The sequence below is a fragment of the Falco rusticolus genome, chromosome 4 (genome assembly GCF_015220075.1).
Source record: "Falco rusticolus isolate bFalRus1 chromosome 4, bFalRus1.pri, whole genome shotgun sequence".
Classification (NCBI taxonomy): Eukaryota; Metazoa; Chordata; class Aves; order Falconiformes; family Falconidae; genus Falco; species Falco rusticolus.
In genome coordinates, this window is record NC_051190.1 from 32,974,030 (window position 1) to 32,998,652 (window position 24,623).

At 41.6% G+C, this 24,623-nt stretch overlaps 1 protein-coding gene across 1 annotated transcript; it reads left to right on the forward strand.

Moving 5' to 3' along the window:
* The first annotated feature begins 293 nt into the window (after positions 1-293).
* USP42 (ubiquitin specific peptidase 42) lies at positions 294-21,126 on the forward strand. The gene is made up of 17 exons (XM_037387382.1): positions 294-440; positions 4,061-4,296; positions 5,063-5,263; positions 6,506-6,616; positions 6,779-6,881; positions 7,050-7,117; positions 7,280-7,350; positions 7,889-7,971; positions 9,913-10,024; positions 10,421-10,561; positions 10,756-10,856; positions 11,307-11,445; positions 12,005-12,733; positions 13,123-13,211; positions 13,854-15,350; positions 15,832-16,121; positions 20,908-21,126. Exons 2-17 carry the CDS (start codon positions 4,068-4,070, stop codon positions 20,946-20,948), a joined length of 4,005 nt encoding a protein of 1,334 aa, XP_037243279.1. The 5' UTR covers positions 294-440; positions 4,061-4,067; the 3' UTR covers positions 20,949-21,126.
* Positions 21,127-24,623: the final 3,497 nt, after the last annotated feature.

Here is a 24,623-nt window from a genome sequence, read left to right on the forward strand (position 1 = left end):
GGGCAGCTGAGGTGCCCCCCTGGACAGCGGGGCTGGCGGAGCGCCCTCAGCCCCGCGTGGAGACCTGGCTCCCCGCACCGCCCGCCCAGCGGGGCTCCCTCAGCCCCGCGGGGGACCCCCTCGCCGCCGCGCCCCCGGCCCCTCGCCCTGACCGGGGGTCGCCGAGCCCCCTCTAGCGGCTCCCGGCAGCGGCACAGGGGCGGTGCTGGTCCCCGTGTGACCCGGAGGAGCTCGCTTCTCCCCCCCGCCGCCGCCGCCGCCGCCTCCTTTCCTCCCCCCGCCCGCCTGCCCGGCCGGCGCCGGGCCCCGGATGCAAGAGGCCGGCGGAGGGACGTCATTGTTCCCCGACGGGCTGTAACAGTAGGCGGAGCGGGCCGGGCTGAGGCGGGGGCTGCGGCGAGGGGGACCCGGCAGCGCCGAGTCAAGCGGGGCCGAGCCAGGTAATGGAGCCGGGGGGGGAGAGCCGGGCCTGGCGGCGGCCTGGCAGACCCCGGCAGCGCGGCGTGCGCTTCCCTGCCTGGAAATCAATGGGCCGGGGGGAGGGGCCGGCCCGGGAAAGGGAAGGGAAAGCGACCGGCGGGAGCAGCCGGCTCAGCCCAGCCCACCCCGCCGGGGCGCCGGCCGGGCACTCGGCCGCTGCCCTCCTGGCTGGCGGGCAGCCGGAGGGGGTGGGACCCCCGGGCGGGGCGGGGCGCCGTCCCCAGCACGCGGCGGAGGGACCCAGCCCCGGCGCCACCGCCACCCCCTGGGCCGGCGGGACCGGCCCCCTCCCGGCGCGGCGCGGGGCGGCGGTGCCCGGCGCGATGCCTCGGCTCCGCGCCCGCCTCCTCCGTTAGGCGCCGGGGTCCCGCCGGCGCCCGCCCGCCGCCTGCCTCTTCCCTCCTCCTCCTGCCGGCGCGGGGGCTCGGCGTTGCTTTCCCACGTCCCGGTGCCGGCGGGGGGAGGGGGCGGCCGGGATGCCCTTGCCCTGGGTCCCGCGGCGTCGTTCCCCGCTCGGCGAGGCGGCGGCTCCCCGCGGGGCCTGCCGCCTCGCGCTCGGAGGGTCGGGGTTCGATTCGTCTCCCCTTCCTGCCCCCCGCCCCCCCGCTCCGCCCCCCCCCGGCGCGTTGCCATGGGTACGGAGTCGCCGTTCGGCGATGCCAGTAGCGGTCCTGCCTCCGGGCCGGCAGCGGTGCGCGGGTCGGGGCTCCGAAAGATAACGCGGGTCAGGGCTCCGAAAGGTAACGCGGGGCGGGGAGGGCGAGCAGGGCGGGCGCTGAGGCGGCGCGGGCCTCCCCCAGCCGGGCCGGCGGCCGAGGGGCTGCCTGGTGAGGCGGAGGGAGGAGGACGAGGCCGGGCGAAGCGGAGCGGCGGCTCCCCCGGCGCCGCTTCCCGGCCCCCCTCGCCTGCCTGTCGGTTTGGGTTTGTGTCGTTGGGCTCCTGCCGCTCACCAGCGCGGACATGTTGGGTGCAGGAGCGCTGTGCCCAGCCTTGGGGCGCAGCCCCCGGCCTCGGGTGCCGCAGCGTTGCCGGGACCCTGCGGAAAGGCCGGGCGGGGGGTGTCCGGGTGGTGCTGTAGCGCCGGGACCGGGCGGCCGTTGGAGCTGGGTTGTTCCGTTACAAAGGGGGGTAACCGTGGTGACCCAGGGCAGGCGGGGACGTTGGGAACCAGGCAGCGGGGGGCGAGCCGAGTGCGGCCAGGAGGTTCCCTGCCTTTCCCTCTCCAACTGGCTCCCAGTTAAAGGTAAAGTGAGGATTAATGCCGCCGTTCCTGCCTTAGTGGCTGGGTTATTTTGTAATGAAAGTCAAACTGGCGCGGCGGGGCTGCGCTTGGGGTTTTCTCCATCTTTTTATCATTTTCCTTGCAGTAGTGTTGCCGTGTGGCAGTGTAGTTTGTAATCCAGAGGCGTAAACGTCCTGGTCTTCATATATATGCCATAGTAGTTTCTTATTACTCCTTATTTCCACCTAGCTTTTTTTTTTTTTTTTTTTTTTTCCCTGTGTGTATTATTTTACAATCGCTGCTGAAAATGTTTGTTTTGTAATGAGATAAGCGTGTAATCGCTGCTCCCTGCCTAAACGCGTTTTTGTGAATGGGATCTTGTATGAAATCTTCCGGAGCTGTGATTTACTGCATGCAAAGCCGAGACCAAACATAAATATTTAGATCTGTGTCGTAACTGATGTGTTTTGTGATGAGGTGGCTGAAAAAAATTAAACGATGCTGCTACAGAACTCCACATGGGAGGAAAGTAACTGTTCTGTTTGCTTTACTTTTCCATATCGTACCGGGAAAAGTTTCTTTTGGCCATTGACATGGGGAAATGAATGCTCCGTACACATGACGGTGTACATTTATACTCAGCAGTGGTATAGGAACAGCATCTCTATGTATGTTAAACAACGAGAGGGGAAAAAAATATCGGTGTGTGTAGTTCTTGTACTTCTTTGTCAAAGAGGTGTTACATCGGGATTAAGAATGATGTTGGCATATTTTGAAAAAGCGGTGGCTCTGAGTTATTCTTACTAGCGCTGGTATTTGTTGTTGTACAGTGCCTGATAACCTGGTAATGTATCAGTCAGTTGTCAAAAATAAATTTAAGAATACATAAGGCTTACCACATTGGTTTATATACCGCTCTGACTTTTTTGTGACGACATTCATGTTTGCCTTTCACTGCAAGCTTGCTTCTGGTTTTTGTCTCGCAAATATGTTTTAAATATGTTGCTGAAACACTTTCCCTTTCAATCGGAGGTGCCACTGGCAATTTGAGGACTGGATTTTACCTGAAAATCACTGGGCCCAAGAACTGTCATCTTAGTCTTCCAAATAGACAAAGATGTTCATTTCCCAGTAAAATGAAAGAGAATTTTCCACTTCTGTGTATTAACTTCTCAGAAATGGAAAATGTTTATAGAGTGCATTTTAACTTGAAAATTTAAAGGGAAGAAGATATAATTAAAGGCTTCACAGATAATTTGTCTTTTGTGGGACTGTAAGTTCTCTAATTTATTGTATTTTGTTTCATCTACCTTAAGTTTTATCAGTAGCAATCAAGTTGGGCCATAAAGCAGAAACTGCTTTATGCTTTGTTCTCAGTTATTCCAGTATAACAAAGCAGCTTATGCTTTAAGCCCTCAGTTAAGTTTATAGTTTCCCTAAACTTAAAAAGGCCCTATGTACTATAGTAAGGTAGTAGCAAAAATGTGCATATAGAAATTGGTAATTGATCATGCAATTATTCAGTGCCTTACTATGTACATGCAATTACAGGTATTTAAAGTGGTATCATCTTGACACCTAATCAGTATTTTAAAAAGGATTTAATATTAGTTACTGCCTTTGTCCTTGAGGGCTGAGGGCTTGTTGTGATTTCTTTTACATTCAGCATTCCCTTTTTAAGGCTTGCATTCACCTGTCATTTTGTCAGGGGAAAAATGTACAGCTTCACATAAGTAGAATTGAAAAAGATGCTTTTTGGTTCAACTTTTTGGTTGATAGTAAGAGTTGTAAACATGATAGATGCAAAATAACCACAAGTACTGCTACCAAAACTGTATCCAAACAAGTATTTCTTGGAGGGGCAGAGGAAACCTAGGCAGAAATAAATTTACAAGTGTTTTCTTGCTCTCCTTTCCCAGGATTTCTCAGAGCTATATCCCATCCTTTGTGTCTTAGTGGTGTGTGGTTCCCAGGAGTGAAAACAACTCCTCCTGGATCTCAACAGGCCAGCACTTCTCACAGCTCCTTTAAAAATAATAATAAAAAAAAGGTCTTCATAACTGTGATGGATTTAAATCCCATGAAAGTGTAAGCAGTGTCATCAGTCCCCAGCTCTGCAGAAGTTAAAAGTAACATTGGTACTGTTTTGATGGAAAATTCTGCTTTGTGCGTTTAGCTTTGGCTTGGTGTTGGGTTTGGGGTTTTTTGTTTGTTTGATTGGTTTCTTTAATTCTTATTAGTTATTTAGTTCTTCAAGTTATTTCTTTGAGACTAAGTGATAGGATTTATCCTGTTGTTTTCTTTTTGGAATGCTTTTTGACGTTCATATGTCAACCAGCACTTTTGCCTCTGTTACAGATGAACAATGACCATAGTTAACAAGCCAAAATCTTCAAAACCTAAAAAACCCTCATCAGGGCAATCTGATAAACCTAAGAAGCCCCGTATTAGAATCATGTCATCACGCACTGCAAATCTGGGCCGGGTACCACCTGGAGAAGATCCAAACAAAGTATCTGCGGACAAAGGACGTGGAGGTGCTATTTATTGTAGATCATCTCAAAAATCTAAGCATTTTGCCCAAAGAGATCTAGGTAAGTGTGTCTTTGGCCCTCCCCCCTTTTTCTTAGAAGTAGAAAATGCAGTTCTTATTTGTTACATTGCTATAAAATGGGACTATGACAAATAAAGACATCAGTTTTGTGAATCCCCTAAGGCAACTGAAGGGACTGGTGTTGCAAAACTTAGTTTTATCTAGTTACAATCTATTTGTAACTTAGTTTTGGTCTAGTTACCATCAATTATGGGGAGCTTTTTATAATACACAGATTTACCTAGGTCTTCTCTGTTAGGCAGAGAAAAGTACATTTTACTATTGCACTTCATGGCTTCCATTATTTGCAAGTCTTTGAATGGTAACACTGCATAGGAAGAGATCTGATATCTATAGGGTTACCTTCTGTTCTAGTTACTTGCTCATTTTTCTGTCTTGGTTCTTATATTTATTACTGTATAATTAGAAGTGTAAGTTTGTGGCTTAAGTTACAATAAGGAAAAGAACAATAATTGAATTAATAATCAGATTAAGGACTAGAGAGGGAAAGAAACCTGGCAACAGTTACTGAAGTCGGAGTGGTACTTTGTCATGCATTACAAGAATTAAAACAGATGAATAAGCCATTGTCCAAAACAGTGTGTTGACAAGCAAATTCAAGTGGTGGTGCTAAAACTGTGCATCATATGTTTTTGTGTTTTGGAGTATAGCTGGTTGCTCTGGGTGCTTCTGCAGAATGCTGCTTTTTAAATAGCCTTTTTAAAACAAAAGCAATACATCTCTTTTAAAATACAATTTTCCTGCAGTTGTTAACGATGGAATTGCCCCGCCACAGAGGATTCTTTTTCCACCTGAGAAAATATGCATGGATTGGCAACAAAAACAAAGTGTTGGAGTTGGGCTGCTGAATCTCGGCAACACGTGTTTTCTTAATTCTACTCTACAGTGTTTGACTTACACGCCTCCTCTCGCCAATTACATGCTTTCTCTTGAACACACCCAGTCATGTGAGTACTTTCGAACATCATTATAAATCTGTTGGACAGCTCTAAAGAAGAAAGAACAACGGTGATTCTGGGAAGAAAACTCTTAGTTGTCCTATTTTATCTGTAGAAGGTGGCTTTGAACATGATCTTAAAGGTCATATCTAACCTAAATGAGCCTATGATTATATTAACAGGGGTCTCAGAAGAGCATATTAAGTGCATTTGTTCATTTATTGCACTATGGTAAAACTTGAAACAAGAAATTATACATATATTATTTTTTTTTAATGTGATCAATGAAGTGCATTGTAAAGTAATGCTTTTGATGAACATTTGGCATTTGGGTTTCCTGCTAGTAGAAAGGTGATAAAATTTAGGATGTTGGCATCATAGAGTCTTAGTTGTCAGAGCCTGGATACAGTAATGCATTAATACTGTGATAAAGCATATGTTTGCTGTTGACCCATTAAAAAAATAACACCCTAGAAAGCACTACAAGCTTATCTCTTATGAACTCAAGTAGAAACTTGTGTGAGACTGTATTAAAATTTAGACTGATTATAGCCTAAATAAGTTTGTGGGTGTTAAACCCTTGAATTTGTGTTCTTTGAATTTCATTTTTATCAAATTTACTTGAATTTAAGCCTAGGAGCCTCTTCTCATGTTCATATGTATGCGTCTTTACAAAGGCACCTGTATGGTTTCTAGTCTGGTATATTAGTATTTATTCTTAGAAATTTAACTGTGTTTTCTTACCATATATAAAAATCATTTTGGTTAAGAATTCTGTTGAAAAAAGGAGGGCAGAAATACTAACACATACTTAAATCTTTCCTTTCTCCCAGAGGATTCTTAGCTCTGTCATGTAACTCACCTGACAGCAGTGTGCTGAAAATAACACATTTTCTCTTAGTGCTGTATCATCAATGTCAATATTGTTTCCTCATATAATCTGCAGTCGTGGAGTTCACATTCCTGTCAGCCTGCAAAAAAATAATGACATTGCAATAGTTACTTATACAGACTTTACTAACATTTTTGTTTTATACAGTTCTGAGTAATAAAATGTCACAAACCTGTTGGGGTTTTAACAGCTTGGGAGAAGGGAATGTAGGATGGAGAGTGGACATTGTACCTATAATTTAAAGATTTTTTTTCTTTGTTTTAGTTCGGTGGTGTTTTGTTGTGTTGTTTTTGTTTGGGTATTTTTTGTAGCAATGTGTATTTGACTAGACTGGAATGCTTTCTTCTGTTACTCTTCAGGTCATGAAGAAGGCTTCTGTATGATGTGCACGATGGAAACTCACATTAACCAGGTCCTGTGTTGCTCTAATAATGCCATCAAACCTACATCTGTTATTAATGGCCTTAAAAGTAAGTAATTTTAGATGGTTTTATTTTTGATTAAAAAAAAAAAAAATCAAAGAATTGTTTGATGCATATAAACTTATTTTGATACTTTAAAGAGAGATTTTAGAAATGTGAGTTTTCTTTAGTTTTATATGAGATAAATATAACCACCTTCTCATTTATTAGGAATAGGAAAACATTTCCATTTTGGCAGTCAAGAGGATGCACATGAATTCTTATGCTTCACTGTTGATGCTTTGCAGAAAGCTTGCTTGAATGGAAGCACCAAGTAAGCATAAACTAATTAACTTTTAAATGTTCTCTAGCCCCTCTTACTCCTTTATTTACTATCATAAATTAAAATCTGTCCTTTGTTTTCATGAAAAGAAAAACTGTTTGAAGAGTTAACTTTGTGCCTTAAATCTTCTGAGGTCTGATTATTTATTTTTTTTTCCAGATTGGATCGATCTTCTCAAGCCACCACACTTATTTATCAAATATTTGGAGGATATCTTAGATCCCGAGGTACTTCCTAAAAATCTTAGTGTCCTTCAAACTGGTCTGTGTCTTTTTGTCTGTCTGTAGTAAAGGAGTTTGTAGTTTAACTGTGCAAATTTAAATTATTAATGCATATTACTTTAGTCAGTCTCCTTTGCATATTGTTAAGCATTTGTGTTTTCATTCCAGTAAAGTGCTTGAACTGCAAAGCAGTTTCAGATACGTACGAGCCATTCCTTGATATTACTTTGGATATAAAGGTAAGATGTTATGTGAATATGTGTTGAGATGTGTAAAGACTTTAGAGCTTTCTAAAAAAAAAAAGTCATGTTACTTAAAAACTTACACTGTTAAAACAAAAAGAGTTTGGTGGTGGTTGGGAGTGGATAGGATTTGTACTTTGGTAGGAGCCATGTAAATGGTCTCAACATTTGCTGTTGGATTTAAGCTGAAAAAACAGTAGTTATATGTACATAAACAATGATACTATCATACTTCTCAATTATTCTACTTCAGTATACATCTGTTGTTAGACTGTTGGGTTTGATTGTTCTCTTTATTGATGCTAAAGCATACCATACAGATGCCGTCTGTGGCACCGCAAAATTTATTTCAAAGTAGTCATTTTCAAATGAGGTAAATGCTCAGTGTATTCTGTTGTTGCCTACTTCATAGTGTTTGCCGGTTCACAGTAGGTCACTTAAGTATGAATTAGCAAGGTTCTCTTGTAACCTACTAGTAAGTGTTTGAAATTTTGCATTTCCAGTGACTTAGTGCTCTACTTTCTTACTCATCTAGGCAGTTACATCTGTCACCAAAGCTCTAGAACAATTTGTGAAACCAGAACAACTGGACGGTGAAAATAGCTATAAATGTAGCAAGTAAGATTATTACTAATTACATCTTAATACAAGATACAGATTTAACATATTGCATGACTTAAAGCGTAAGGTGGTTTTTTTTTTTTACTTTGTTTAGAAATAACAAGACACAGCTCTCTGTTCTTTCATTTAGTTTTGTTTCTACAACTAATACTTTGAAATCATTCAAAGCTTGGGAAATAATACATTTGGTTCTAAGTGAGTAATTTTTGTGTTTCTGTTTGAATATTTGGAAATATATTATAAGAATCGTGGCCGTTAGCTCATATTAGACTCTTATTCCTAGTATTGTCTACACTGGGGCTTGTCAGCCTTCCTAAGTGTGAAGGTGCATGCTGAAGTATTTATACAGCCAGAAGTTAAAAGGGCATGTCTGATAAGTAGTGGTGAGCTGAAGCATGGAGCTATGGACAATTTGGTGTGGAAGGCAACATCGGCTTCCTGAAGGTCTTAGTTAGGTGTCAGTGAATGTGAACAGACTGCTGTTGTCTAAAATGAGCCAAATGAGCCACTCTAAATGTAACCTATGCTTCGTGAAAGCATATGGAGTGAAGATATCCTATATGCTGATCAATATGTAAAATGTTTCTACATATGTAACAGCATTGAACGTTTGCATAAGATATTTTGGCAAAACTAGTTGTTATTCAAACTCGGAAAAGCAGACTGCCAGGCTCAGTTCTGTAACATTTCTTGTTCAATCCTTCTAAATGATAAACTGCTCTTTGTTGTTGGAAAACTGTAAGTTAATTAGTACATTTGAATGTAGATATTGAATAAAGAGCATCCAATAGGCTATTGCAACAGTTTGATCCCAGGTTCATTTTAGTTTGTGGATCCTAGCAAGCAACATGTAATGTAGGAAGAATTCTCATAGTTTACAGATTATGGCTGAGGAAGAGTAATGTGGCTGTGGTGAGCACTTCACATCTGAATCGTATGGTCCTTCACTGATGTGGGTGTGATCAGTTTAGTCACACACAAAACCAGAAGTTTCAGTCCTTTAGTGAATTTAAAAATTAATCTTTCTAATGAAGATTACTGCCTCAAAACTTTGTATCTAATTACAAGTTTCATAGAATTTTATAGAACTTTTGTTTTCTTAGTCTGGGTGGGTCTCTTCTTTGTTCATAGGCATTCTCCATCAGTTTGGAATTCTCTGCCTTGTATTTTGACATCAGAATTTGAAAAAATTAATTCTGTTTGTTAACTGTCAACAGCATTTTCCTGGATGATGTAAGCTGGCATGTTTCAGTCATTGGCTGTGCTTAGTGGTTGAATTTCATTACTCTGTACCTCTGCCCTTTGAGTGTACAATGCAACAAACTTAGAATTAACAATTTTGTTTCAAAGGACATGAAGACTTATTACTGTCCAATGCCTCCATCCTACAGAATGACTGTTTCCTTCCAGTAATTTTTTTACATTGATAATGATGCATTTGGGGAATTATTTGCAGTGTCTAGTTCCGAGGACTGAGACTGTCTTGTTCCACTTTTAATATTGGTATTCCTGCAGAAAGTTGAAAGAATGTGCCCAGGACAATGCTCGAAATAGCCACTTTGGTATAACAAGAGATGGTATCTTGCCTTACATTTTGGTGATGTGAGAGATTCCTAGTCCTCCTTCATTCTGAGTTATTGGGAAGCCTTGCTTTTTTGGCATAATAAAAATACATGTTCAGACACTTGTTTGGCTATTAAAATATAATGCTCTAAATCCTTTATTCTTTGTTCTGTAGAGCTGTCCTCTTATATCCTGCTATCTTCTCTCTATTAACAAACCTGAAATGCAGTGTATGGATTTATGAAAAGAAAAAATATTATGCAAGTAAATATCATTCAAATAGCATAAGCATGTGTGAGAGATGAAAACTTGTTTGACTTTGGGGAGGGCAAAAAGAATATGCTGTTAAAACATTTGTCTGTGCTTGTTTTTAAGGTGTAAAAAGATGGTTCCTGCATCAAAGAGATACACGATACATCGTTCTTCCAATGTTCTTACAATATCACTGAAAAGATTTGCAAATTTCACAGGTGGAAAGATCAACAAGGTATATTTACAGCTGTAATGTAACTTCATCTTCTTGGAATGGGAGATTTCCCAAAGACGGTTACTCATTTAAAAGTTGTTAACGTTTGCAGCCAATAACTATAGAATAATAACTGTAGTCTAAGAAAAGTTGATATAATAACTATGGCGACTCCTTTCTTTTTTAAAAAAATGAAGTTCCTATGTGACTATAAGCATCTGCCTTACTCTTGAAGAGCCAATTCTGTAGAAAACAGTTCTCTGCAACTTAATTATTTAAGTGTTGTTTATAAGTATTTTAAAATTAATAAATTAAAAGAATCCTATAATATTAGTCTGCAGTCTTAGTAGTGTTTTTCTCTGGCTACTCGATGAAGTATATCAGGATAATTTTTTAATCTTCTTGGTCTGTGTTTAGGAGGTAAAATACCCTGAATATTTGGATCTTCGAGCATATATGTCCCAGTCGATTGGAGATCCACTCTTCTATGCTTTATATGCAGTTCTCGTACATAGTGGTTTCAACTGTAATGCAGGACACTATCTCTGCTTCATAAAGGTAGGCATCAGCTTGATTTCTAACAGAGTAAAATCGGTGCTGACAAAGAAATTAAAATGTTACTGGTAACCAGTGGTTTTAGGGGAAAAGGTTGCATTGTATGTCTTGATTTGTTTTGTTCTGTAGTGTTCTATCTGTAATGTCATTTGGAAAACATACAATTCATCTGAAGATATCATTGTCTTTATTTGCAGGCCGGTAATGGACTTTGGTATCGAATGAACGATGCCTCAGTTGAGCTTTCTGATATCAAAACAGTCCTCAATCAGCAAGCTTATGTACTTTTTTATATCAGGTAATAACAAATACTGAATGTGTTCAGAATATATTTACTTTCCTGTTATTGATACTTTTCCTCTTTTCAAGTGTTTTTCTTTCTGTCCTGGGAGAAGATTACTATTTGTATAATTCAGTTCCGTCTAACCTGAAATTCCCCATGTCATTTATTATCTTTTGTTGCTTGGCCTTAAACTGCTGCACTTGTGTACGTTGCTACATATCTGCTCTCGGTAGCTGGCTGGCTAATTTAGAAAAGAGGAGAAATTAAGGCCATAGATGGTTTATTGCTCTGAAAAGGGTAGTCATTGTAGGCAGACAATTTGCAGTTTGTAGTCTGGGTAAAGTCATCTGTATATGTCTTCTGTGTCATATAAACTGTTCCTATAAAATTATAGGATGGGGCTCTATATAATCCAAGAATAGGCTGAAAGAAAAACTCTACTAACATCACTGCTCTTTTCCCAAGGCGCTATGATTTGACACTTGGAGATCGTACTTTTTACTTACCAGCACCGTCTTATCCCCGTTCATTCCTTGGTCAGCGAGGGTCTAATAGTAAGCAGGCTGGATATATGGGACCACGACTTCCTCCTCATATGATTAAGGTAATTTGAAGGGGGCAGATAATGGCACCAAATTGATAGTGGGGTTTGGTGTGGGATTTTTTTGTTGCTACTCCATTACTTTATGCTTTCAACTAGGCTTTCTAAAGCACTAAAAGCTACACTCTTGAGACAATTAAAGTAGTCTATTAATGCTTAAAGAATAATAATATAAAAGTTAAGATACTCCCCACCCCGTCACTTGAGCAGAGACAGTGAAGACAAATTGTCTTGTACCTGAGTACCACAACAATTATTCCAGTGTTTTCAGGGAGTGTTTAAAGGGGAAAATAAATATATTTGGGAGTAGATTTAGTCAATGTTAAATTGTTTGGGTGGGTTTCAAAAGTAATGCTCATTTGATACTGATATGCAGTGAACCAAAAGCAGTAATTAAACACACTTGTTGGACTTAAGAAGAAAGAACACCCCCCTTCCAATACAAACTTACGTGTTGAGGCTATATGTTGAAATACTCAGTAGGAGAATCTCATCTTTTAAAACTTTTAAAGGCTGTGTGTCTGCACATATCCATCTTACAATGTCATCTTTTTAAATACAGAATTCAAGTCGTTTAAATGGAAATGGACCCCTAAAAGAGGATACTGTTAATATCACCCTAAAGAGACCATCTTCAGCTCCACCAACAGCTTGTATTCAAAACTGGTCAATTAACAGGCCTTCAATTACAGAGCCATCAAAAAACCAGAAGATCACTATCAGTATTCATAACAAAATGCCTGTGTGTCAGAGTGTGTCACACTCTGACACTAGTACCAGTTCTTTGGAAAATGAGGATCTAAGCAAGCCTGTTCCTTCATCCACAATTACAAATTCTTCTGCAGCAGAGTCTACCTCAAATGCATCTACAATGTCAGTTGTCACTAACATGTCCAAACAGGAAGCTCCTAATGAAATTTTTGTTGAGCCAGCAATGAATGGAAATCCTAAACTCAGCTCTGAGAACGCAGTCCCTTACAGTGCGGAATCTTCAGGAAAGTCTGAGGAGTTGAAGGGCTTGTTTAAAAGGAATTGCAACATAGTATCTTCTAATGGAATTTTGACTGGAAAGATGGTCTGTGCGTTGCAGAATTCCCATTCTTCCTCTCAAAGCGCTGAAGAAGAAAGATCCCAGCGTGAGCTGCCAAAAAATGATTCACTAAATGGTGCTATTAGTTTAGATAATGAATCTAAAGCAAATGGACTGAAACTTGATGATTCCCTTTGCCAAGTCCAACCTGTTCAACCTTCTGAGATTTTCTTCTCTAACACAAATGGATTTTTCGAAACAGTGAGTTATGTTTTTTTCCATCTAGAATTTCTTGCCTATGATGTATTATAACATCCCTAATTTGTGTGAAATACTGAAAAAACACACAGTGCAGTTTTCATTGTAATGCTTTATGCTGTTACGCCATAAGAATTTGCAGAGCTGAGCTGACATATAATTGTGTGTCAACTTTAAGAGTTCAGCTGAGATAATACTTCGTAAGTTTCAGAAATATATTTGGGGGTGTGAGTGGGTGACATGTAAAAGGGGGCTAGCACCTATAACTTAGAACTGATCTTGATTCCTATCTAATGTAGCAATTCTGCAAACAAAAAAAAAGTAGAAAATTAGTTTTCTGCTGAAGATAGTATTTTTTTTTCTGCCTGTTACCTTCTGTGTTTTAATTGTAGATACCTGTAGCTTTGTCACCAATTCCTCAAGAAGTAATCTTAGAATCTATTGCATACAGCCAGCTGCACAGCTTATCAGAGCAAATAAGGTAAAACGAGTACACTGATTAATACAAGATTTCATACAAGTTTGTTTTACCTGTCTATTAATACTATTTAATAAGAAGATTTAAATCGGCACAAAGAATTCCACACTGTACCTCTAGTGTTGCAGACATGAATATTGAGCATATATTACTCTGTTATTAAATACAGGCAGATGCCTCTTTGAAAATGTTCATTTCTTCATAAAATGTTTTTCAATGTATTTTTTTTTCAGTTGCCTGGGTTACTTTTTCTATTCCTCTTTCCCTCTTTTCCATTCTAGGATGTGTGAATGTAAATTCCCACCGTCTGCTCTCCAATTTTGGGGAGAGAGTGAAATCCACGTTTACTTTTTCCTAGCTAGGGGAAGAGCAAATATAGTGGGTTTGGTTATTGCTGTGTTTCAGAGCAGCAAGTAGAGGGAGACAGATACGTTGGGTGTGGGTTCTTTTTAATGCAATACTTGCAGAATCAAGAGAAGAAAAACACCTGTTCTGGGAGCTGATGAAAGTGTGAGAAATAGGTTTCTAAAGAGAATGTCTGTCAGAGTTTTCCAGTAGCCACCAATTCTTAAGGGGATTTTACTCTTAATATTCATCCTTTAAGTGGACTTTTTCAAGTGAAAGACATGTTTTTATTTTGTGCAGTGTCCCTGGACCTCAGAAACCTTCTGAGAATGATGCTCTTATGGAAAGTGTAGTGATGGAAGCACTGTTTGCCTATGAAGAATCCAGGAAGATTTCTTCCAATTTTAGCTGTGATGTTGAGAAACTTTTTACTCAATCAGATTCTGAAACCTTTTCTACCAAAGAAGAAGTTGCTGAAAGTGTTATAACAAAAGTTGATAATGCGCATCCCAATATCAATGGTCAGCACAAGGTCAGGAAAAAATCTTTGGATGCTGAAGATGAATTCCTTGGGCAGTGTGAATCTGAAGACAGTAGAGACAAAGACAAACCAACAAGAGCAAAAGAACCTGAACTCATTTCAAAAGAAAATCCTTCATACATCAAAGAGTCTCCTGAGAGCGAAGAGAAATTAGGCCAAATGTCCTCTATAAAGTCTGACATCGAATGTAGTTCTCAAAAACCTGTTGCATCTCTGGATATTACAGATAAATGCCAAGATACAAAGGACATCTCTAATAACTATGTAGAGGTACCACCTGTTAATGACTCTTCTATTACAAAGCTGGATAAAGTTTTGGAGAGTCAATTTTCTAGAGAAAATGAGGGACTGAGTAATAAAAACTGTGAAGATGATAAACATAGGAAAAAATATAAGAAAAAAATGCACGAGACTAAAAAAACTGACAAAGAGCACTACCGAAAGAAGAGACAGTACTCTGACACTGAAGAGAAGGAGAAGCAATCCAGAAGCAGATCAGACGATCGTTCCCACAAGAGGAGGTGCTCTCGCAGTGTGGAAACACATAAGCAAAATCGTCATAAGCAGGAGTATTGCAATGAAAGCAAGTACAGATCTTCCCATAATGAAAGAAGCAGTCCAAATAATGGCAAAAGCTCAGGAAAATATCCTCGTTATAGATCCCGAAGCAGAGAGAGAACAGAACAAGACAGGAATAGGTATTATCATTCCAAAGGAGAGAGAACTTGGAGCAGAGAAAGATATTATCAAGATGAACCACGGAGATGGGAAAAATGCCGATACTACGATTATTATTCCTCTCATGGAACAAGAGAGGGTAGAGAGAGGAAGTCCTCTCATTGTGATAAAGACTTTGACAAATCAAGTCAAGCTTACAACAGCAGGTCACACAAGGATTATCATTGCAAAAGCAGATGGGCTTACAACACACCTTCTAGGGAGGAAGACGCACATCACTTCAGCAGCCACAGGGCGAGCTTGCATCACTGTTCAGTCCCTCCGCAGCAACCTGAAAAATATTCTCGTGAAAGGCATGCATTTCCACCCGTGTCAGCTCATGCAAATTTTGAGGACTTTTCCCGGGAAAATGAGAAGGAAAAACTGAGAAATGGCAAAAGAAAATATACCGACACAGAAGGAAGCGGAAGCGAAATAGAAAAGAAATGCCGAAAGACAGATGACCAAAGAATGAAAAAATACAAGAAGGTCAAGAAGAAAAAGAAGTCCAAAGACAAACATCGAGACAAGGATTACAAGTAAGCCAGGATTCCACCATAATCAGTTTTTCCTAATTCTTTTTTGGGTGTTTCTCATGTCTGTCTTTTAAAAATTGTTTCTAAATTACTGATATAGCATAATCTGGCTGGGATCATGTCATTAGGGTAGTCAAGTGACGATAAGAAAGATATTGCTGAATTGTGTTAGAACACTAGATCTGGGCCATGTAGTTAGAATCACATCTGCACACTGTTCTTGATTAGGTTACAATTTTTATTTTTTTAATGCCACATGTTCCACATGTAGCCTCTGTTAATGATTTGTGTACAAACCAGGACCTATTGTCCTTCGATCTGAGGGCTTAAGTTTCCTGCATCTAAATTAAGTTAGATGTGCAGAAATTGCCACAAAATAGCTGACACTCTGCAAGTCATCACCTGTGGTAAATTAAGTAATGTTTCATATATGCATCAAGTGCCACATCTGTTTTTCTGTTTTTAACTTGCATGTTTTCTTCAGACTTAATGATGTGGATGTCTCTGTGCTCCACTTTGATAATGACAATCGCAAACATAAGAAGAAGAAGAAAAAGAAGAAACATGTGAGGAAACTGAAAGACTTGTTGGAGTGTTTAGATCATCGCTTCCAGAAGAAAACATGGGAGAAGGCAGAGTCCTGTCCTCCAGGCGACTATTTACGTGAGCAATACAGAAACCAGGGCAGTAAAGAACTCTGCAAGGAAGGGAAGCTTTTTGCTGCAGGCGACTGCAAGAACTACAGTTCCGTCAAATCCAATGAGTATGTTAAAGGTAAGGGACCACAGGATGTTTGCAGGACTGCTTTTTATTTACATAGACAATGATATTTAAAACAATCTTTAAATGCTTGGGTAATGAAACCTCTGCTTTGATATGATGGCGTCTGAACAGTCTGCATTAATATAAAAAAAAAGTTGATAGTCTTTTTTTTTTTTTCCATTTTCAAATGACTGCTAGGAAAGAAAATCTGAAGTAAAACTGTGAAGGGGTTGGAGGGCAAATAATTGTAATTTGATCTGATGGTGAAGTGACAAGTGGGGAGATGCAAGATGCTTTATTAAATTCAGTCCAACTAACTAGGAAAGAAAACCTTGGGCAGCTGTATCTCAAAAAAGAATCTAGTAGTTAGACAGGAGGTTCAGTAGTCAAGATCAAAGATGATGGAGTGAAACTTCCAGGCTAGTAATATTGTAGTGAAACACCATCTTCCTAAAAAAGACTGCCAGAGTAGTTGACATAAATAAAATTCTACCGTCAGCTATTTCGTAACATAGAAACAGTGCCGATTGCTTATTCGGAGTAATTTAAGTTGGTGATGATACTGAAATATTGTTGTTTCAGATGTAGTTCTGCCTTCCTCTAAGTGCAGTTGTTAACCCTCCCAAGGACACTTCAGTTTAACACTGGAGTTTGTTAAATTCCTGCTATTGTTTTATTTACTTGTGGGTGTTTTCCTGTTATCATAGGCTTAAAAACACAGAGAAGTGGGCTGATGAAACGGCTTTTTCCCAATTTTGAATATTAAAAAAGTCCATTTGATGCTTCTTATAAAAAGAACTAAATATAGACTTGAGTGCCTGATGAATTTACACTGAACTGTCTGTCATTAAACCTGACTTGGGCTCTCAGCAGATAATATGGTTTAAATTAATTAACTTTAGAATTCTGCAGAGAAGATCGCACACTGCAACAAATTCAACATCTAAAATCGAATTTGGCAACACTTTCCTTGAAAGTTTTCTGAACAGAAGTGTTTATAACAAAAATACAACCTTCTTAAATACTCATTATCTGACATAAAGCCAGTCTCAGTTACTCAGGTATTTTAATAAAGCACCAGTCCCTCCCTCCACATCTATTTTGCTCCTTACAGATAATCCCTGAAGATGACAGCTCACTATCCAAAAGGAAGTTTTGTTTTTAAATTTTCTACGTTTTATACCTACCCAGAATTGAAGAATTGGGTTAATAGTCAGTGACAATCCTGTTCATTAATAGCCCAATGTTGAAAATGTCATTCTGCCATAGAAAACAAAAGAATTTTATCTTCTTGCATTATAGCTGAATGCATTTCACAATTTGGAGAAGTTTAATCTTGGAAGAGATTTTAATTTTTAAAAATTTCATGTGCGTTCCATATTGAGGTAGACTGCCACAGTCAGTAGATTCTTCCACCAAAAAGTTTGCTTAAGGCAAAGAGGAAGTTCACACATTCTTCTTGTAAAATTTCATATGTTATTTATCTCTCTAACAGGGAAAATTTAAGGACAACTGAATTGAGGTCTTTCAAATACTATTGTTGTAAAAATAGACTTTTTTTAATGATACTAATGTCAAAATAATCCTTATTGCACTAAAAGTGTCTCAGTTGTAGCTGATAAATCAGGAATCAAACAGAAGGAAGACATCTGCTCCAACACTGATTTGGCTTTCTTGAATTCTCTGGCCAGCAGATGGCAAACTCGTTTTTGGTTTGGTTTTTTTTTTTTATTAAACCAGTCAAAAGTACAGTAAGAAAGTAAATGTCTGGCATCTCATTACGGAAGTCAGGAGCATTAAGATTACTGGGCTGTGTAGGTGAAAGGGGTGTTCATTGGTAAATAGGACAGTACCCCACTTTGATATACTACTTGTGACACAAGTGGGCTAGGACAGCTGTGGAAAGCAATTTTCTTGTCTTGAGAATTTTAGTATTTCATCAAGTCTGTGGATGTTCGTTAGTGTCATCTTGTGGAAGGTTAGTTAGCCTTTTTTGGAAAAAATGGCTCTCGAGTAGGATTTTCTGAATGATGGAATCTAATCTCAAACAAAAGCTGCTTTGTCAGTGCATTTTTAGAGAGTACTGAACCTCTCAAACAAGCCAGAGGCAGACCAGGAACAACAGAGAAGGAACTGCTAGGTTGTGCCTTCTTACCAGGACTCACTTTACTTTGCATTCATTAATAATGATGAAAATGGTTAGTGCTAACTTGTGATTTAAGAAAAACCCAGATAGGATGGGAGAAGGAGCTGGTTTAGAGCAGTTAATTTCCTATATTCCTACATGTCACAGCACGGCAGTGTGCACAATAGTCATCCTAATGGCTCAGAGGCGTGCTCCAGAAGTGGTCATTCAGTAGGTGGTCATTGCCCCCCCTAGAAGAAACCTAGCTGTGGCTTCCACTCTGCCCAAAGGCAGCACCAGAAGGCCTGTGGTGACCCAGGCAGAGCCCACAGACAGATGCAGCTGCCCAGGTTGGGGGCTGCAGGCACTGCCTGAGCCTGTTGCTGCTGCCGGAGGGTGGCAGGGGTAACACCTGCATGAGGCGCAACCAGTGGATGATCTGCTCAGCCTGAGGACTGAGGCCGGGGAAAGGTTAAGGAGTATCAGGGAGCGTGAGAGGGGTACAGGCTGGTGGAGCTGCTCTCTACCATCACAGAGCCAAATGCATCGGGTGGACACATCACAAGGAGCGGAGGGTCCCCTGCCTACTCGCCTCCAGGCAGATGGAGGGGTCCTAAGAGATGAGGAAGAATAGAAGCCGGGAATCGCCCCCTGGCCTGCCTTGAGGTACCCCCATACAACAGCTGTGCAGCTCTGGAGCCTGAGGGCCGGGAAAATGGCAGTGTGAAGAAACCCTGGCCAGGCTGGAGGAGGCATCTAGGGAGAGGCGGCCACCCCTGTGCATCATGGCCAGCTCTGCTAAGGGAAAAAAAAAAAAAAAAAAAGGTGGTTGTCATGGTTGACTCCGCTCTGAGAGAAGTGGAGGGCCTGATGCGCCGAGCAGACCGAACCCGCAAGGGAGCCCTTGCCCTCTGCCTGTTGCTGCTGCTGGCGTCCAGGGGGGCAGTGCTGACATCCAGACAAGAAGCCTGAGGGCAATCAAGAGACCTCAGGGCCTTGGGGCGACTGGCTGAGGGCTCAGGAGCACAAGTGGTGTGTTCTTCTATCCTGCTAGTTGCAGGGAACGATGCGATGTGTCATCAGAAGATGACACAGATCCATACCTGGCTCCAGGCCTAGTATCACCAGCTAAATTTTGGGGTTTTTTGACCATGGGTCAAAATGATGGCAGCAGGCCTGCTGGTGACAGCTGGGCTTCACCTGCCCCACAGGGGAAAAGGCTCCTAGGTCAGGAGCTAGCAGGGCTCAGCCAGAGGGCTTCAAACTAGATTTGAAGCAGGAAGGGAACAAACCAAAGCTGGTTAGAGATGAGCCTAGGGGAAGCATGGCAGGGCCGCAGGCAAGGTCAGCAGCACAGCTGAAGTGCATCTGTGCCAATGCCCAAAGGATGGGCAACCAACAGGAGGAGCTGGAAGCCATCACGCAGCAGGAAGCCTATGACATAGTCGCCATCACAGAAGTGTGGTGGGATGGCTGGCACCGTGGGTGTGCAGCAGCGGATGGCCACAAACTCTCCAGAAGGGAGAGGTGAGGAAGGAGAGGCAGTGGGGTAGCTCTGTGTGTCAGGGAACGTTCCAGCTGCCCAGAGCTGGATGATGGGGACAGCAGGGTTGAGTGTTTAGGAGGAGGGCCAACAAGGCAGATATCCTGGTGGGAGCCTGTCACAGACCGCCCAGACAGGATGAAGAGGCAGATGAAACATTCTGCAAACAGCTGGGAGAAGTCTCAAGATCACTAGCCCTTGTTCTTGTGGGGGACTTCAGCCTACCAGCTATCCACTGAAGTACAACATGGCAGAGAGGACACAGTCCAGGAGGTTCCTGGACTGCGTGGAAAATAACTGACGCAGCTGGCCAGTGAGCCAACGAGGGAAGGTGCCTCCCTGGACCTGTTGTTCACAGAGGAGGACTGGTGGGTGATGTGATGGTCGGAGACATCTTACACACAGTGATCACAAGATGATAGTTTTTGATTCTCTGAGGAGAGGGGGCAGCAGAGCTGCTACCTTGGACTTCTGGAGGGTTGACTTTGGCCTGTTTAGGAGCCTGGTCAGCAGTCCCTTGGGAGACAGTCCCCAAGGGCCGAGGGCTCCAGGAAGGCTGGGCATTCTTCAAGAAGGAAGCTTAAAGGCACGGGAGCAGGCTGTGCCCATGTGCTGAAAGACAAGCTGGTGGGAAGGAAGACTGGCCTGGCTGGACAGAGCTTTGAGTGGAACTCAGCGGGGGAAAAAGGAGAGTTTATGACCTTTGGAAGAACGAGCAGGCAACTCTAGTGGACTATAAGGACATTGGGAAGCTATGCAGGGAACTGGGTGTTTTAGTCCGGAGAGGAGAAGGCTCGGGGGGAACCTTATTGCTCTCTACAGCTGCCTGACAGGGGCTGTAGGCAGGTGGGGATAGGGCTCTTCTCCCAGGTAACAAGCAACCAGACAAGAGGAAACAGCCTCAAGTTGCACCAGGGGAGGTTTAGGTTGGGTGTTAGGAAAAGTTTCTTGACTAAAAGTGGTCAAGCATTGGATCAGGCTGCCCAGGGTGGTATTTAAAAGAATGCATAGATGCTGTGCTTAGCGACAGGGTTTAGTTATGGACTTGGCAGTCCTGGGTTAATGGTTGGACTTGATAATGTCAATGATTCTATAGTTTTATGTGAAATTGTTTCCTTTTTGTCTTTCAGATGCAGAGCTTACTGATGTAAGCCTTCCATGCTTAAACTAAACCTACCATCAAAACCAACAACTTTTTCCCACTAAACCTGACATCACCAGTTTTTGACCATCAAACCTGACCAATATCTGGCCACCAAGCCCGACATCACCAGTTTTTGACCATCAAACCTGACCAATATCTGGCCACCAAGCCCGACATCACCAGTTTTTGACCATCAAACCTGACCAATATCTGGCCACCAAGCCCGACATCACCAGTTTTTGACCATCAAACCTGACCAATATCTGGCCACCAAGCCCGACATCGCCACCAGTTTTTGACCATCAAACCTGACCAATATCTGGCCACCAAGCCCGACATCGCCACCAGTTTTTGACCATCAAACCTGACCAATATCTGGCCACCAAGCCCGACATCGCCACCAGTATCTGGCCACCAAGCCCGACATCACCACCAAGCCCGACATCACCACCAATATCTGGCCACCAAGCCCGACATCACCACCAAGCCCGACATCACCACCAATATCTGGCCACCAAGCCCGACATCACCACCAATATCTGGCCACCAAGCCCGACATCGCCACCAGTATCTGGCCACCAAGCCCGACATCGCCACCAGTATCTGGCCACCAAGCCCGACATCGCCACCAAGCCCGACATCACCACCAATATCTGGCCACCAAGCCCGACATCACCACCAGTATCTGGCCACCAAAACTTAAAATCTATTATCAGAACAATTACCATCAAGACAAAATCCAGTCATAAGTGGTGCTTAACATTTCTGTACAGAATTTTACCATAAAAGAACTTTTTTTTAGTTTTTAACTTGAGACTTTCTTTTTTAAAGTATACTTCTAATCCAAAAGGGTGGAAACTTTTTACAACTGCTGAACATTGTAAATTACCACATAAATATCTCACTGATGTGAGATAATGCCCTGGAATAGACCATCTCAAATGCTGCTTAATTACAGACTCAGGTTGACTTTATGTTATTCATGTAATGTTACTCCAAGTTAGACATCTGGTGCAAGAGCGACCAGGAATTAAAAAAATTGCAACTGACAGTCTGTATATTTAATTTAAAGACTTATTTAAAATTTCACAAGCTCTCAAATAACTAGAGTTCTGAAAGAGCGTCATCTTTTTTCTGTGATGTCTGACACTAGAAACTAATTTACTTCACATGAGCTATATTCAAGATCTGAAGAAAATCTTCCGGTTTTCAGCATTGTGAAACAATGAATATGCAGTTCTGAATGTATCTCTCAAGAAGATTTGTATACTCTTCCATATGTTTTTATTACATTTTCTTAATATACTGTCACTTGTCTTAAGTCTCAGTTGTCTGTTTTGTCTCTCTAAAAAGTGTCTAGTTACAGACAAATTCATACTGTGATTTTTATTTTTATTATTAAATGCTATCAAACTGTGATGCACTTATTATTCACTGGTCCTGCATCAGGAGATGAGTGGGGAACCTGTATTAAATACAGTTCATCTGAATAATCTGTCTGGTTTATACAAGCTGTGTTGTTCAGAGATGTCTAAAGTTTGATCTTTGTTTTTTTAAAGATAAAAAGCACTTGCCCCACTGTAAATATATAGCATGTAAAATTTATATAGTATATAAATACAGCAAAGTTAAAATGGAGTTTTACTTGAGTTTTACTTGAGTTATTTAACATGCAGTATGTCATGTGAATTGACAGCTTTCAGAGCGTGTTTGATACTCGAGAAATCAGACCTTCCTTTCAGTGGTAGGTGAGAAGATGCTGTCGATGTGACCCAGAGAAGATAAGTAACTTGGGACATCAGCTGCCTAGACAAGAATGCAGAAGGCTTTCTCCTTTGACGTTAAAAGCTTCCAAAACCAGGCAACAGGTTGGAAAGCTCAGCAGTAGCTTTCTGCTGTGTGACACACAAAAAAAGGAGCAAGGTTCATGTCTTACTAAATACTTACAGTAATACTTTGGTACATGGAGAACACCATAAAGCCAAACCATAAGTGTACCCTGCATAATGTTCCTATGGCAACAGTTATGTGAAGTTACATAAAGTAACATGACAAAGAAACCACCTACCTTTCCTGTATCTGGCTTTTTTTTCCTCTTTTGTCCTCTGGCTCCAAGATTTGGTGTCCTGTCTTTTGTCTGATGACTAACTCCGGCATAAATGTATAAAAGGAGTTTAAACGTTAACTGCTGTACCTTGATGAAGAACGCCAGAAGCAACAACTGCCTGAATGGGCTAATAAGCAGTAAATGGAGGGAGGGCAGTTAGTGACAGCTTCAGGTTAGAGCTACGGAGAAGCAGATGGCAACTGCAGCAGTGCTAGTTCTAATTGGGGGAGGTCTAATTAATCTACTTGAGGAGCAGAGATCCAGTCCTGCCCCTGCCCCCCTTACATTTGGCTGAAACTCATGGAAGGGAACTGATAAAACCTCTTTACTTTAGGGTGGCTCTCGAGGGAAATGAGCTCTTGATGGAATACTCACAGTTGCAGCGTACTTTACCAAAACAATCTGTTTTGCAGTTGAAGGTTCTTCTCTCTGAAAAATTAAACCTGGTAATTTCAGTTAGCGTGCCTAAAGCTAGGGAAAAGGGGCCTTTTACTTAGAAGAGCAGTTGTGAAATTGAACCTTGATCTCTTAAAAAAAATAAAATCAGCCATTGCCTCCCAGCCATTCTTGGTAAATGAGGAGCTATACGATACTATAGTTTCACACTTTATTTTTGAGAAAATCTCCAGATTTAAGCAATGGGTCGTAATGATAAATGAAAACATTAATATTGCAGTGGATTTACATAGAACATCACATTTTTAACAATGATTGATACAGAGTATTTGTCATGCAGATCACTTGTGTACACCAAGTAATACTTTTAATCAATACATATCTGTACAGTATTTACATTTTATGTTTAAACTCTAGCTAGAAACATTTTCCAAGAAAATATAGAAATGAAACTGGTAAGCCACAAGTCTTAATTTGTAGCATTTGGCCTACAACAGACCTAGCTTTTCCAGCAAGCATATCTACATAGATACGTAATAAATCTTAAAAATATGCATTGTTTTTATATATGAAGCATTATAAATGCTGCTCAGTTTACAAAGGTTCAGTTTTGTACCAGTTTAAAACCGTTCAAAATGTGAAGTGACGCAGAGCTTATTTTGTCAGAATATTGTAAAATTTAAGTCAGTCCAGCTGAGCTTAAGTCTTATATACAGTTCTCTCCCTAAATTGCACTGGCAACGTGGCTGATGTTAGTGGCCATAGAGCGAAGCGCACGGCAGGAGCTGCAGTGGCTCTTGCTGGCCCCCGTAGTTGTGACGGGCAACGTTCAAAACAAAGGGAGCTGAAGAATGACGCGAGTTTCAGTGCAACAGGACGGGAGAAGGCTGGTGTCCCCAGAGGACTTTTTCTCAGCATGGCCAAACCATAACAGACGCTGCTTTAGGCCACCGAGCAGCTAGTCGTAGTAGCTACCGCTGGACTTGAAGCCCAATAAAAAAAAAAAAAAAAAAAAAAAAAAAAAAAAAAAAAGGGAAAGGTTGAGAGATTTTTTTCTTTACCCTCATAGATAGTACCTGATTTGGCCAAAATTTGCACAAGCCACTGTGTTTTACTGGCCTCGTGACCAGTGGAAATTTTGGGCCAGTTTCACTCCCTGTTAATACTGTTACAAAGGACATTTGAAATCAAATATTATC

Excerpts from the sequence above, each read along its gene's own strand:
- USP42 (XM_037387382.1), top strand. The coding sequence starts at position 4,068 with ATGACCATAGTTAACAAGCCAAAATCTTCAAAACCTAAAAAACCCTCA. Across the intron at positions 7,972-9,912 it reads AATAGCTATAAATGTAGCAA|GTGTAAAAAGATGGTTCCTG; the intron begins GTAAGATTATTA and ends CTTGTTTTTAAG. Across the intron at positions 15,351-15,831 it reads CATCGAGACAAGGATTACAA|ACTTAATGATGTGGATGTCT; the intron begins GTAAGCCAGGAT and ends TGTTTTCTTCAG.